General features: G+C 38.2%; 1 protein-coding gene and 1 non-coding gene across 3 annotated transcripts in view; both read right to left on the bottom strand.

Annotated features, from left to right (window-relative positions):
• The window catches only part of M1AP (meiosis 1 associated protein), a 76,874-nt gene extending 71,453 nt beyond the window's left edge, over positions 1 to 5,421 (bottom strand). Inside the window, exon 1 of one of the 2 annotated variants that reach the window (XM_029232559.1) lies at positions 5,136 to 5,421. In XM_029232559.1, coding sequence (XP_029088392.1) covers positions 5,136 to 5,375 — 240 coding nt within the window. In that variant the 5' untranslated portion in view covers positions 5,376 to 5,421. The remainder of the gene's footprint in view (positions 1 to 5,135) is intronic. The other variant, XM_029232558.1, reaches the window with a different exon arrangement.
• Positions 5,422 to 15,900: 10,479 nt separating this feature from the next.
• On the bottom strand, positions 15,901 to 16,007 carry LOC114901165. The gene has a single exon (XR_003795047.1). It is a non-coding gene; the product is annotated as a U6 spliceosomal RNA (small nuclear RNA).
• Between the last annotated feature and the right edge of the window lie 461 nt (positions 16,008 to 16,468).

Raw genomic sequence — 16,468 nt, 5'->3', positions numbered from 1 at the left:
GTTGTGTTAGTTTCAGGTGTACAGCAAAGTGATTCAGATACAGTTGTGTTAGTTTCAGGTGTACAGCAAAGTGATTCAGATACAGTTGTGTTAGTTTCAGGTGTACAGCAAAGTGATTCAGATACATATATATGTATACACACACATATATATATTCTTTTTCAGATTCTTTTCCATTATAGGTTATTACAAGATATTGAATATAGTTCCCTGTGCTATACAGTAGGCCCTTGTTGTTTATCTATTGTATATATAGTAGTGTGTATCTGTTAATCCCAAACTCCTAATTTATCCCTCCTCCCTTTCCCCCTTTGGTAACCATAAGTTTGTGTTCTCTGTCTGTGGGTCTGTTTCTGTTTTGCAAATTCATTTTGTATCATTTTTTTTAGATTCCACACGTAAGTGATATCATATGGTATTTGTCTTTGTCTGACTTACTTCACACAGAATGATAATCTCTAGGTCCATCCATGTTGTTGCAAATGGCACTATTTCATTCTTTTTTATGGCTGAGTAAAATTGTATATATATACCACATCTTCTTTATCCATTCATCTGTCGATGGACACTTAGGTTGCTTCCATGTCTTGGCTATTGTAAACAGTGCTGCTATGAACACTGGGGTGCATGTATCTTTTCAAATTAGGGTTTCCCCCAGATATATATGCCCAGGAATGGGATAGCTGGATCAAATGGTAACTCTATTTTTAGTTTTTTAAGGAACCCCCATACTATTCTCTATAGTGGCTATACCAATTTACATTCCCACCAACAGTGCAGGAGGTTCCCTTTTCTCCACAGCCTCTCCAGCATTTATTATTTGTAGACTTTTTTTGATGGCCATTCTGACTGGTGTGAGGTGATACCTCATTGCAGTTATTTGCATTTCTCTAATAATTAGCAGTGTTGAGCATCTTTTCACGTGCCTGTTGGCCATCTGCATGCCTTCTTTGGAGAAATGTCTATTTAGGTCTTCTGCCCATTTTAAAAATTTATTTATTTTCAATATTGAACTGTATGAGCTGTTTGTATGTTTTGGAAATTAAGCCCTTGTTGGTCGCATCATTTGCAAATAGTCTCTCCCATTCTGTAGATTGTCTTTTCATTTTGTTTATGGTTTCTTAGTTTGGTTAGGTCCCATTTGTTTATTTTTGCTTTTATTTCTTTTGCCTTGGGAGACTGACCTAAGAAAACATGGCTACAATTTAGGTCAGAGAATATTTTGCCTATGTTCTTTTCTAGAAGTTTTATGCTGTCCTGCTTTATATTTAAGTCTTTAAGCCATTTTGAGTTTATTTTTATGTATGGCATAAGGGAGTGCTCTAACTTCACTGATTTACATGTTGCTGTCCAGCTTTTCCAATACCACTTGCTGAAGAGACTGTCTTCTCCATTGTATATTCTTGCTTCCTTTGTTGAAGATTAATTGACTGTAGGTGTGTGGGCTTACTCCTTGGCTCTCTATTCTGTTCCATTGACCCGTATGTCTATTTTTGTGCCAATATCACAGTTTTTTTTTTTTTTTTTTGTGGCTGCACCACATGGCATGCAGGATCTTAGTTCCCTGACCAGGGATTGAACCCGTGCCCCCTACAGTGGGAGTGTGGAGTCTTAACCACTGGACTGCCAGGGAAGTTCCCAGGCTGTTTTGATTACTGTAGCTTTGTAGTATTGTCTGAAGTCTGGCGGGAGTCAGGGGGGTGGTTATGCCTCCAGCTTTGTTCTTTTTCTTCAGGATTGCTTCGGCAATTCTAGGTCTTTGGGGTTCCATATAAATTTTAGGACTATTTGTTCTTGTTCTGTGACTCTTTTTATCATTATGTCTACTTAATTTGATATATTAATAATGTTTTGATTGTTATCATGGTATATCTTTTTCCGTCCTTTCACTTTCAACGTACTTTTATTGTGTTTGAAGTTAGTTTCCTGTAGATAGGATATAGTTGGGTCATGCCCCCACCTCTGCCAATCTCTTTTATTTATTTATTTATTTCCACACGGTGCAGCTTGTGGGATCTTATTTCCCCAACCAGGGATCGAACCTGGGCCCCTGTCAGTGGAAACACAGAGTCCTAACCATTGGACCACCAGGGAATTCTCTCTTTCTTTTAATTGGTGTATTAAAACCATTTACATTTTTAAAAATAAATTTATTTATTTTTGGCTGCTTTGGGTCTTCGTTGCTGCATGTGGGCTTTCTCTAGTTGCGGCAAGCGGGGGCTACTCTTCGTTGCACTGCATGGGCTTCTTACTGTGGTGGCTTCTCTTGTTGTGGAGCATGGGCTCCAGGTGCATGGGCTTCAGTAGTTGCAGCATGCAGGCTCAGTAGTTGTGGCTCACGGGCTCTAGAGCTCAGGCTCAGTATTGTGGTGCATGGGCTTAGTTGCTCCATGGCATGTGGGATCTTCCCGGACCAGGGATAGGTGCCACCAGGGAAGCCCATAAAACCATTTACATTTAATGTAATTATTGGTATGTCAGCCTGTTGATTTATTTGTTGCTTTCTGTTTGTTCCCTCAGTTTTTCATTTCTGTGTTTTCTTTTACCTATCTTCCTGTGGGTTAATTGAATACTTTCTTAGAATTTCATTTTGATTTATCTATAGTGTTTCTGAGTGTATCTCTTTATATAGATTTTTTAAGTGGTTGTTTTAAGTATTGCATTATACATATACATTCCTATCACAGTATACTGGTGTCAATATTTTACCATTTTGAATGAAGTGTAAAAACCTTAATTTCCTTTAAGTCCTTTTATCCTCCCGATTATAATGTAATTATCCTAAATAGTTCCTCTAAATACACTAGCATTAACAACCATATCAGACAATGTTATAATTTTTGCTTCAACTGTCAAATGTAATTTAGAAGACTCTATAGAAACTCTATTATCTTTATTCATATTTTATTCTTTCCACTCTTCTTTCTTCCTTCTGGATATTCCAAGAGTCTTTCTTTTATAATTTCCTTTCTGATTCAAGAACTTCCTTTAGCCATTCTGTTAAGGTAGGTCTGTTGGTGACAAATTCTCTTAGTTTTCCTTCAGCCGAGAATATCTTGATTTCTGATTCATTCCTTAAGGATATTTTCACTGGATACAGAGTTCTAGGTTAACAGTTCTTTTCTTTCAGCATTTGAAAAATGTGACACTTCCTCTGGCCTTCATGGTTTCTAATGAAAAGAATCTATCATTAATTGATTGTTTCTCCCTTATAGGTAACGTGTCAGTGTCCCGCTCTCAAGAGTCTTTCTTTGTCTTTAGTTTTTAGAATTTTGATTATGATGTGCCTTAGAATGGATTTCTTGGTGTTTATTTGTTTGGGGCTCCACCAGCCTCTTGAATCTTTAGGTTTATAACTTTTGCCAAATTTGGGAAACTTTCAGTGATTATTTCTTTAAATATTTGTCCAGCTCCACCCTCCTGTCCCTTTCCTCTTGGACCGTGATGACATAAATTTTAGCTCTTTGTTATAGTCTCACAGATCCCTGTGGCTTTGCTAATTTTTTTTTTCAAGTCTCTTTTCTCTCTGTTGCTGAGATTGGGTAATTTCTATTCTGTTTTCAAGTTCCTCTGTCCTCTCCATTTTTCCCATCCATAGTAGATTTTTGTTTCTAAAATTATGGGTATTGCATTTTTCAGCCTAAACTTTCTATTTGGTTTTTCTTTATACTTCTATTTCTTTGGTGAGACTTTATATTTTTCCATTTGTGCAAGCATGTTCATAACTGCTTGTTGGAATATTTTTATGATGGCTGCTTCAAAAGCGTTTTCAGATAATTCTAACACCTGTGTCATCTCAGTGTTGGTGTCTGTTGTCTTCTCATTCAAGTTGGGATTTTCCTGGTTCCTGATAATCATGAGTGATTTTTTTTTTTTTGTATTCTGGACATTTTGGGTATTATGCTGTAAGACTCTGGATCTTGTTTAAATCTTCTGCTTTAGTAGGCCTATTTTGACACTGCACCAATGGGGGAAGTGAAGTTTCCACATAATTACTGTCAGGTTGGGTGTGACTCTATTTGGCCTCTAATTACATCCCAGAAGGGAGGGTGCCTTGTTATCTCTGGGTGGGGGTGGAAGTTCAGGTTCCTCATATGCCCCCCCACTGACACCCTGGGGGTAGGTAAGCTTCATTACCATTAAGCTTTCCACTAGGAAAAATGTCCTAAAAGTCCTGGCTTCCCACTAGGTCTTCACTGACACCATCCTGCCTTGGAGATAAAAAGATGCCTCACTGCCACTTCCCACATGGCCTCCTCTGACACCACCTCAATAGGGAGGGGGAGAGATAGAAACCTTGTTAATGTTGGATAGGTTGGAGGGAGTCCAGGCTCCCACATGGCTTCCATGGACACTATGTGGGAGGAGGTCTTATTTACACCAGGTAGGAATCAAAGTCCTGGCTCTCCATGAGGTCTTTTCTGACTATCCCAACAGCATGGCTGCCTCAGGAAGAGGATTTACTAGAACCTCTGAAGTCTTTCTCAGCCCTGAGATTCTGAACTTTGTAAAGGGGAGAAAGTGAAGATCTGAATTTGTTTGAGGAGGAAAAGAGATAGCTGTCTATGTGTGAGAGAGCTTTGTAAAAGCATTGCCCTTAGCCCAGGCTTTGCCTTCTGAAACCCTAGGGGGAGTTTCACCTGAGTCCTATATGGAAGTATAGAGAAAAAATATTTTCATATTTCTGCACAGTTGGGGCTTTCTGAGCAAAAAATCTGGAACCTTGGTTAAAGGAAAAGTCTTAGAAACTTAAAGGGAGATAAGAGTAGCCAGAGACCTCTAAAGAAATTTAGAGATTTACTTCCCTGTGTTTACATTTCAAAGAGGGATGAAAGAGGTCAGTTGCTTATATTCCAAAGGACTGTAAATGCCAAATCTTCTCTCTCTCTCTCAGGAGTGGAGGTGGGGGGTAAGATGTGGCCTATATATACTCCCATATTAATAATTTTGGATTTCCTCTTCTGCAGTACAAATCCCCCATGTGTAGGATGACATCGGGCTCTTTCTGTTGCCTGTGGGGTATTGGGTATGGGGAATGGGCACAGTTATTACTGTAAGAATAAAAACTGTGATCTCTGCTCCAGAAACCTCATATCTGCTTTCAGGATAAAATGAACAAATACAGATATACTCACCACAAAGGGGAGGATGCACTCGTGCTGATTTTGTACAACGTATAAGCTGAAGAGGGACATGCGGCTGGGGCCCATCAAGCTGCAGGCTAGAGAGAAAAAGTTCTGCAGAGCCTCACAGAGGTTGGAGCAGAGGTCAGCCCAGGATGGTAGAGCGATATGCACAATGAGGAGTCTTGGAGGTTGCTGGTAAATCTGCGTGGAATTAGACGGCCCTTTACTAGTAGTTTGCCCATGATACATGGCAGCCAGACCAGGGGTGGAACTGTAGCCACCACTTAGATATTCTCTACACCTATAGGGAAGAAAAGAGAAATCATTGGCTTTCATAAAACTGAAAGTTGAAACAATGAACACAGGTCTAGGGGACTAAGTCCAGACAAGAGTCAAACTAGGTACTAACTCAAGCTTCTCTAAGCTATCCCATCTTAACAGCTGCCAAGGGATCTAGATGTTTGCCTATAACGTAAGGCTGAGAATGCTTAGAGATGTTGAGTGGAACTAATCAAAAAGTCGAACTTCAGTCTCAAAGTAAGCTATCTGCCCTCATGACTTTGTTTCTTTTTTTCTTTTTTCTGTACGTGGGCCTCTCACAGTTGTGGCCTCTCCCGTTGTGGAGCACAGGTTCCGGACGCACAGGCTCAGCGGCCATGGCTCACGGACCCAGCCGCTCCGCGGCATGTGGGATCTTCCTGGACCAGGGCACGAACCCGTGTCCCCTGCATCGGCAGGCGGACTCTCAACCACTGCGCCACCAGGAAAGCCCATGACTTTGTTTCTTTATTGGCATTGTACTATATTATAATTTGTTTCTATGACTGCCTCTCATAATGTACTGTGAGCTTCCCAAGGACAGAGAACCTGTCTTGTCAACTCTATTTATCAAAGCTTAGCAAAGTGTTTATTTGGTACATAGTAATTCTTAAAAATGAAAATATAACCACATTTTCCCCTTCAAAACCCACTCAAGACCCTTTATAACTTGATCTTCAGCCTTATTAGAGGCTTTGTTTACCTCAAGTTTTTTACTGAAATAAAACCAAATATACCATTCACTTCAGTGCATTTGCTCTTTCTGTTTTCTCTACCTCCAACATCTTTGCCTTCTTCCTTTACTTGCTACTTACACTTATCCCCAGGGCTCAGATTTGGAAAGGAGAACAAATGAGAACTTGGAACAAACATCAGGAATGAGAAGGGAACATCATTATAAATCCTCAAACATGGAAAAGGTTACAAGAGGATATAATGAACAACTTTATACCAGTAAGTTTAATAAAATGGACAAACTCCTAGAAAACCATATTTAACCAATACTAAATCAAAAAGAAAATTTAAAAACCTAAATAGTCTATAACCACTGAAAAAACTTAATTGGTAGTCAAATATGTTCCCAGAAGTAAACTACAGGGCCACATGATTCCATTGATGAGTTCCATATTACTCTCAAAGACCAAGAATTTCAATCTTAAACAAATTCTTGCAGAGAATAGGAGAGGAGCACTACTCATTTAATTTTACTAGGTTAGCATAACCCTTTGATACTAAAATCAGATAATTTTTTATAAGAAAAAATATTATAGAACAATCTCATCCATGAACTTAGATGTAAAAATCCTAAGCAAAATATAAGCAAATTGAAAAACAGCAATATATAAAAGGAATAACACATCATGGCCAAGTTGGGTTTATCTCAAGAACATAAGGTTGACATACCATTAGAAAAAGTCACTGTAATTCATCACGTTAAAATAGTAAATGAGAAAAATTATATGATCATCTCAATAGATGCAGAAAAACAATTCAGGCATGATAAAGAATCAGTCTTAGTAAACTAGGAATAGACAATAGGAATAATCTGATATGTTTACAGAAATCTAGAGCAAATACCATTCTTAATGGTGAGGCTGAAAGTTTTCCATCCAAGACAAGGAGATTGCTATCATCACTTCTATTCAACACAGTAGTGAAGGTAGCCATAAGGCAAGACAAATAAATAAAAGGCATTGCAATGGAAGAAATAAAACTGTCATTGTTTGCAGATGATACGGCTGATTGTTTATATAGAAAATCTAAAAATATCTAGACTTTATAATTTCATACTTTTCCCCAAAGGTCTCATCTTTTATTAAATTTTATTCTTAGAGATCTTTTTTTAATGTTAATTTATAATGACATCTTCTTAAATTCCAGTTTTTGTTTTGTTGCTAATGTATAGAAATAAAATTGATTTTCGTATAATGATGCTGTATTTCACAACACTGCTGCACTCTCTTACTAGTTATAATAATTTATCTGTAGATCCTTTTTGTTCACAATCATTAATCTGTGAATAACGACATGCACCAGGATACATGAATGAAGTCAGATCATAGCAGCAAAGACTATTCATAATAGTCTTATTCACAATTACCCCAGACTGCAAACACCACAAATTTCAATCAATATTAGAATAGATAAATTCTGCTATATTCACACAACGATGAAAATGAATGAACTAGAGTTACGTGCAATGACATGGATGGCTCTAAGAAACATAATACTGAATAAAAGAGCAAGACACAAAGAATACATATAGTATGATTCCATCTACATAGGTTTTAAAGACAAGCAAAAATGTATTGTTTAGGAATGTGTACATTATGCTAAAACTATTTTTAAAGAACAAGGAAATGATTATCACAAAAATTTAGGTAGTGATTTTCTCTAGAAAGGAAGGAGGGCATTATTAGAAGGGACAAAAGGGGAGGTTCTGGAGTGTTGGCAATGTTCTATTTCTTGACCTTTATTGTGGTTACATGGGTGTTCACTTTATAATTATTAAAGTATATATTCATATTGTATGAAATTTTCTCTAAATATGTTATATTTAATAATAAAAATATTTCAAAAAGAACATTAGGACAATCATAAAAGAATATATTTTTTAGATTAAAAAACTTGTCTCCACCTCTGGGAACTGAAATGATTCTATACTATTGTGTTTTAGCTAAAGAATGCAGGGAAAATAAAAGCGTCTTTGATTTCCCCTGGGTCTAAGAGAAAGATATCAATATTTATGATAATTTTCAGAAACACTTTGGAATTTAGGATTTTTATAAGTGATCCAAGAGTGCATAGATAGATGTGTTTCTCAAAATGAATCTGTGAAGTTATTCCCCTTCAAACTTTCCTTTTTGGATAGTGGAAGTCAGCATTTGTTCATTCAACAATTTTTTATTGAGCTCCAGTTGTGTGCTGTGTACTGCTGAACAAATAAATAAATGAATATGCTAATCTATTGAGAGTAATATTGAACTAGAAATTCAAATCAATGAGTAATATATTTACCAAGAAGGTACATATCATAAGTATCTCTTAACTATACTTTTAAATTAAGTACCTGAGACCAATGCAATGCTGAATTTCAGGCTGACACACAGATTCACAGACAAACAAGCACCCAGACAAAGGCCTTATTTGATGTAGAATGATCTTCTATGTCCCCTGTCCACCTTCCCTCACATCTGAAACTCTTGTCATTTTAGGGTATAGGCACTTCTTATTTTGCATGGCTCCAATATACACAAATCTCGGTTACTACAATTTAGTTAATTAAAGTCAATCCCCCAACAAGATGGTTCTAATTTCAGTTACCATGGAATATTAACTGTAATTACATAAAAGTACAAACCACAGCTAGCTCTTTAGCCCACAAATCACTACATAAATAACAGATACACATCATGATCAGTGATCAATTATGTCACTTCTTTCAAGTTCTGTTGGTGACTGGTCACTGCAGATCTCTTATTCAGGTTAAGTACAGACAGAAGAGTGTAGTTTTACTTCTTTGTTTCCTAGTGATAAACCCACATTGACATCTTACAAAAACAGATAATTGAAAGAAGGAATTGGCCAAAAAAGATGAAAGTGTAGCCCAGAAACAATAAGTGGTAAGGCTGAAAGTGAGAGTTGAATTGAACATAAATGAACAGAAGAAAGAGCTGAGTGTGAGAATATTGACAATGCCGTTGTTTAATAGACTCTAGACAGGCAGAGAGAGGAATTTAGTGAGGTGAACTTATCAACATAAATGAGGAAAGTGGTTATGACAAAAAGTATGAAGATGTCTCAGAAAAAGTGCCATCGGCAAAAAGCTTCATATAAAAGGAACTCTTGGAGATATTTTACAAAATTGAAAGTGCAAAGGATAAAATGTTGGAAGCTCATCCAAACTTAGAAAGGAATATAACATTTTGGTAAGGCATAGAAGAGATGCTTGCTTGAGATGCTTGAGAAGACAAGCACAAGCGCTATTCAAACTATTTTTTTTTTTTTTTGCGGTACGCGGGCCTCTCACCGCTGTGGCCTCTCCCGTCGCGGAGCACAGGCTCTGGACGCGCAGGCTCAGCGGCCATGGCTCACGGGCCCAGCCGCTCCGCGGCATGTGGGATCTTCCGGGACCAGGGCACGAACCCGTGTCCCCTGCATCGGCAGGCGGACTCTCAACCACTGCGCCACCAGGGAAGCCCCAACATTGTTCTTTAAATGGGGTAAAAGGCAGCTCTCTCCCTTATATTGTCAAACATGATCAATTAATGCACCTGATGTGTCTGGGCATAGTCCTAAGCAGCACCTGACTATTTGTGATCCTATGCTCTCCACTTTTGACAAGAATGCCCACTTATTGGTGTCCCCCTGCAAACTGGTTATATCTCGGCCTTGAACCACCAAAGGCCATCAAGTTACTCCCTTACCAAAAACCCTTCAATGGCTTCCAATTACACTTGGAACAAAATCTGAAATCCCTACCCTGGCTCCGAAATTCTGCATGTGTCTCCTACCCAACTCTCCATCCTCATGCCATGCCCTACCTGGCCAACCCCCCCTCCCATCCTCCACCCTCCTAGCCCCTGGCGCGCCCTTCAGCTCCACAAAGGCAGTTGGCCTCTTGCTGTGGAAGAGCAAAAAAGATTTTCGTGGGCCCTTCAATTTCATTTCCGCCCCCCTCACGTAAGGAAAAACATAAAACAAAACCCCTTTTCTTCGGCCCTAAGGTTTCACTGTTTTCTTTTGTCTTCACAAGTTAATATATTTCATGGGCCCCCCGCAAAGTGTCGTGGGCCCTCAGCACGACGCCTACGCTGCCTGACGGATTGGCCACCCAGCCCCCAGGCCCGGGAGAGTCGGCGGAGGAGACTCGGCTCTGCCGCTCCAGTCCTCAGAACCGCTTGCGGAGGGCGGGCTCGGACGCGGCGGACCTGGGCCTCCGGGCGTCAGGCCTCCCCGGCAGCTGCCCGTGTCTGCTCGCCAACACCCTCCCCGCCAACACCCGCTTGAGGGCCGGCCCGAGAGCGCCCCAAGTCCTTCCTGCGAGGCCCCGCCCGTGGCCGTCCTCCCCGCCTGCGGCCCTCGGCCCTGCTCCTACCCTCTTCTTCGCGAAGGCAATGGCGCGGCTACCTGGCCCTTCCGGCTCTCCACGTCCGCCTGCACTGCGAGGGCGCCCCCGTCAGGCCGGGCGGCTCATTGCGGGCGCCGCCTCAGGGTCCATCTCAGGCTGCACCTCAGGCCCGCCTTCTTCAAGGCCTGGGTGCCAGGGGAACAACCCTTCCTTGGTGCTAAGGTAGAGTTTTGGATTTCTGTTGAGAATATTATGCTAAACCTGACATTTCGTCAAGCTACCCCTGCCCCATGAAGCATTCCAGTGGTACCCCCATCATGTTCCTGGGCTTAACCTTTCTCTTCCACATCATTCATTCACTCATTCAGTCAGTCACTTTTTTTTTCTTCCAACTTTATTGAAATATAATTGACATACAGTACTGTATACGTTTAAGGTGTACAGCATAATGCTTTGACTTATATACATCATGAAAGTTTTACCACAATAAGTTTACTGAACATCCATCATCTCACATAGATGTGAAATTAAAGAAATAAAAAACATTTTTTTCTTGTGATGAGAGCTCTTAGGATTTACTCTCTTAACAACTTCCATATATAATATACAGCAGTGTTATTTATATTGTACATTACATCCCTAGCGCTTATTTATCTTATAACTGGAAGTTTGTACCTTTTGACTGCCTTTATCCACCACCGCCCACCCCCACCCGCCTCCAGCTCTGGTAACCACTAATCTGAGCTCTTCTCTATGAGTGTGTTTCTGTGTTTTGGAAGTATAATTGACCTTCAACACTATGTTAGTTCCTGTTACACAACATAGTGATTTGGTATTTCTATACATTTCAAACTGAACACCACAATACATCTAGTTACCATCTCTCACTGTAGAAAGATATTACATAGTTATTGAGTATTCCCCACACTGTGCATTTCATACTTGTAACTCATTTATTTCGCAACTGGAAGTTTCTACCTGTTACTCTCCCTCACCAATTTCTTTCCACGCCCCCCCACCCCCCTCACCTCTGGCAACCACCTGTGTGTTCTCTGTATCTATAACTCTGTTTCTGTTGTGTTATGGTTGGTTGTTCATTTGTTTTATTTTTTAGGTTCCACATATAAGTGAAATCATAAAATGTTTGTAATTCTCTGTCTGACAATATTTCACTTAGCCTAATACCCTCTAGGTGCATCCATGTTGTTGCAAGTGGCAAGATTTCATTCCTTTTTATGGCTGAGTAATATTCCATTGTATATATGTGTGTGTATATCTATCTATCTATCTATCTATATAGATAGATAGATAGATAGATAAATATCTATATATGGCATCTTCTTTATCCATTCATCTATTGATGGGCTCTTAGGTTGCTGCCATATCTTGGCTATTGTAAATAATGCTACAATGAACATAGAGATGCATATATCTTTTCTACTTAGTGTTTTCATTTTCTTCAGACAAATACTCAGGAGTGGAATTGCTGGATTGTATGGTAGTTCTATTTTTTCTTTGTTGAGGAATCTCCATACTGTTTTCCATACTGCCTGCACCAATTTACATTCCCACCAACAGTGTATAAAGGTTCTCTTTTCTCCACATCCTTGCCAACACTTGTTATTTGTTGTCTTTTTGATAATAGCCATATTGATAGGTGTCAGGTGACATCTCATTATGATTTCGATTTGCATATCCCTGATATTAATAATCTTTTTTAAAAAATAAATTTATTTATTTATTTATTTTTGGCTGCATTGGGTCTTCGTTGCTGTGCGCGGGCTTCCTCTAGTTGTGGTGAGTGGGGCCTACTCTTTGTTGTGGTGCGTGGGCTTCTCATTGTGGTGGCTTCTCTAGTTGTGGAACATGGGCTCTAGGTGCATGGGCTTCAGTAGCTGTGGCTCGAAGGCTCTAGAGCACAGGCTCAATAGTTTTGGTGCACGGGCTTAGTTGCTCTGCAGCATGTGGGATCTTCCTGGACCAAGGCTTGAACCCGTGTCTCTTGCATCGGCAGGCGGATTCTTAACCACTGCACCACCAGGGAAGCCCAATATTAATAATCTTGAGCATCTTTTCATGTGCCTGTTGCCCATCTGTATGTCTTCTTTGGAAGAATGTCTATTTAGGTCCTCTGCTATTTTTTTTCTCTGCCCATCTTTTAGCTGGACTGTTTTTTGATATTGATTTGTATATTTTGAATATTATTCTCTTATCAGATATATTATTTCCAAATATCTCCCATTTACTAGGTGCCCTTTCTGTTTTGTTAATACTTTTCTTTGCTCTGCAAAAGCTTGTCAGTTTACTGTAAAAGCTTTTCAGTTTGCTGTAGTCCCATTTGTTTATTTTTGCTTTTGTTTCCCTTGTCTGAGGAGATGTATACAAAAAAATTGCTGAGATTGATGTCAAAGAGCATACTGCCTGTGTTTTCTTCTAGAATTTTTATGGTTTCATATCTTATATTTAAGTCTTTAATCTATTTTGAAATTACTTTTGTGCACGGTGTGAGAGAGTAATCCAGTTTGATTCTTTTGCATGTAGCTATCCAGTTTTCCCAGCACCGTTTGTTGAAGAGACTGTCTTTTCCCCATCGTATAGTCTTGCTTTTTTTGTCATAGATTAATTGCCCATATAAGTGTGACTTCATTTCTGGGCTCTCTATTCTGTTCCATTGACTTATGAGATTGTTTTTCTGCCAGTACAATACTGTTTTGATGACTGTAGCTTTGTAGTATAGTTTGAAATCAGGGATCATGATATCTCCAGGTTTGCTCTTTTTTCTCAAGATTGTTTTGGCTCTTCAGGGTCTTTTGTGCTTCCAGACAAATTTTAGAATTATATTGGTAGGGATTGCATTGAATCTGTAGCTTGCCTTGGGTAGTGTGGTCATTTTAACAATATTAAATCTTCCAATCCATTAACATGGTATATCTTTCCATCTGCTTGTGTAGTCTTCAATTTCTTTCATCACTGTCTAATAGTTTTCCAAGTACAGGTCTTTTACTTCCTTAGTTAGATTTATTCCTAGGTATTTTATTCTTTTTGATGTAGTGGTAAATGGGATTTTTTTTCTTAATCTTTCTGATACAGTAGTTTGTTCTTAGTGTATGGACATGCAACTGATTTCTGTATATTAATCTTGTATTCTGAAACTTTACTGCAACATTGATGAGCTCTGGTAGTTTTTTGTTGGCATCTTGAGGATGTTCCATATATAGCAGCATGTTATCTGCAAACAGTGACAGTTTTACTTCTTCCTTTCCAATTTGGATTACTTTAATTTCCTTTTCTTGCCTGATTGCTATTGCTAGGGTTTCCAATACTATGTTGAATAAAAGTGGCAAAAGCAGACATCCTTGTCTTGTTCCTGATCTTAGAGGAAATGCTTCCATCTTTCCACCATTGAGAATGATGTTAGTTGTGGGCTTATCATGTATGGCCTTTATTATGTTGAGATATGTTCCCTTTATATGCACTTTGATGAGAGTTCTTTTATAATGTCTTTTTTCAGTTTATTTTATCTATTTTCTTAATTAATTAATTTATTATTTTTCAATGAGAGTTTTTTTTATCATGAATAGATGCTTACTTTTGTCAAACTTTTTCTGCATCTATTGAGGTGATCATATGATTTTTATTCTTCAATTTATGAATTTGGTGTATCACATTGATTAAGTTGTGAGTATTGAGTTATCCTTGCATCCCTGGAAAAAATCCCACTTGATCATGGTGTATGATCCTTTTAATGTATTGCTGAATTCAATTTCCTATTATTTCATTGAGGATTTTTGCATCTATGTTCATCAGTGATATTGGCCTGTAATTTTCTCTTTTTTTGGTGATATCTTTGTCTAGTTTTGGTATCAGGGTGATGCCTGATTTGTAGAATGAGTTTGGAAGCACTTCTTCCTCTGCAATTTTTTCGACTAGTTTGAGAAGGATAGTTGTTAACTCTTCTCTAAATGTTTGGTAGAATTCTCCTGTGAAGCCATTTGGTCCTGGACTTATTTTGGGGGGGGAGTTGTTTTGTTACTGATTCAATTTCATTACTGGTAATTAGCCTGTTCATATTTTCTATTTCTTCCTGGTTTACTCTTGGGAGATTGTACATTTCTAGGAATTTGTCCATTTCTTCTAGGTTGTCCATTTTATTAGTGTATAATTGTTCATTGTAATCGCTTATGATTCTTTGTGTTTATGTGGTGTCAGTTGTATCTTCTCCTTTTTCATTTCAGATTTTATTTATTTGGGCCTTCTCTCTTTTTTCTTGACAAGTCTGGCTAAATGTTTACCAATTTTGTTTATCTTTTCAAAGAACCAGATCTTAGTTTCACTAATTTTTTTCTTTTTAGCTTCTATTGCATTTATTTCTGCCCTATCTTTATGATTTCCTTCTATTAACTTTGATCTTTGTTTATACTTCTTTTTCTAGCTCCTTTGGGTGTTAGGTTAGGTTGTTTATTTGAGCTTTTTTTTGTTTCCTGAGGTAGGTTTGTATCACTGTAAACTTCCCTCTTGGAACTGCTTTTGCTGCATCTCATAGATTTTGTATTGTTGTGCTTTTATTTACATTTGTCTCCAAGTTTTTAAAAAATTTCTTCAGTGATCCATTGGTTGTTTTGTAGCATATTGTTTAGCTTCCATGTGTTTGCATTTTTTTTCTTGTCTCATAGTGTTGTGGTCAGAAAAGATGCTTGATATGATTTCAGTTTTCTTAAATTTACTGAGGCTTGTTTTGTGTCCTAGCATGTGATATACCCTGGAGAATGTTCCCTGTGTACTTGAAAAGAATGTGTATTTTGCTGCTTTTGGATGCAATGCTCTCTATATATCAATTAAGTGCATCTGATATAATGTGTCACTTAAGGCCAGTGTTTCCATATTGATTTTTTTGGGGGGGTCTGGATGATCTGTCCATTGATGTAACTGAGGTGTTAAAGTCCCCTACTATTATTGTGTTACTGTCAATTTCTCCCTTTATGTCTGTTAATGTTTGCTTTATGGATTTAGGTGCTCCTATGTTGGGTGGATATATATTTACAATTTTTATATCTTCTTGGATTGATCCCTTGATCATTATGTAATGTCTTTATTGTCTCTTGTTACAATCTGTTTTAAAGTCGGTTTTGTCTGAAATAAGTATTACTACCCTGGCTTTCTTTCTCTTTTTTTTATTGAAGTATATTTGATTTACAATGTTACGCCAATCTCTGCTGTACAGCAAAGTGACACTGTTATAGACATATATACATTCTTTTTAAAATATTCTTTTCCATTATGGTTTACCCAGGAGATTGGATATAGCTCCCTGTGCTATACAGTAGAACCTTGTTGTTTATCCATTCTAAATGTAATAGTTTGCATCTACCAACCCCCAATTCCCAGAAAGATATGGAACGCTTCATGAATTTGTGTGTCATCCTTGCACAGGGGCCATGCTAATCTTCTCTGTATTGTTCTAATTTTAGTATATGTGCTGCTGAAGTGAGCACTACCCTGGCTTTCCTTTAATTTCCATTTTCATGGAATACATTTTCCCATCCCCTTACTTTCAGTCTCTGTGTATCTTCAGATCTAAAGTGAGTGTTCTGTAGGCAGCATATATATGGGTCTTGTTTTTGTATCCATTCAGGCACTTTGTTTGTTGATTGGAGCATTTAGTCCATTTACATTTAAGGTAATTATTGATGAGTATGTATTTATTGCCATTTTGTTCATTGTTTTTGTAGTTCTTATTTGTTCCTTTCTTCTTCTTTTGTTCTCTTGTGATTTGATAACTATCTTTAGTGTTGTGTTTGGATTTCTTTCTTCTTTCCAGGTGTGCATCTATTATAGGGTTTTGGTTTGTGGTTACTGTGTGTATGTATACACACACACACACACACACACACACACACGTATATATATTCATTTTAAGTTGCTGATCTCTTAAGGTCAAACACATTTTAACAAC

The sequence above is a fragment of the Monodon monoceros genome, unplaced genomic scaffold (genome assembly GCF_005190385.1).
Source record: "Monodon monoceros isolate NGI ecotype Baffin Bay Population unplaced genomic scaffold, NGI_Narwhal_1 Super_Scaffold_19, whole genome shotgun sequence".
Classification (NCBI taxonomy): domain Eukaryota; kingdom Metazoa; phylum Chordata; class Mammalia; order Artiodactyla; family Monodontidae; genus Monodon; species Monodon monoceros.
Note: the sequence above shows the minus strand (reverse complement) of the source record. Positions and strands in the feature narration are given on the sequence as shown.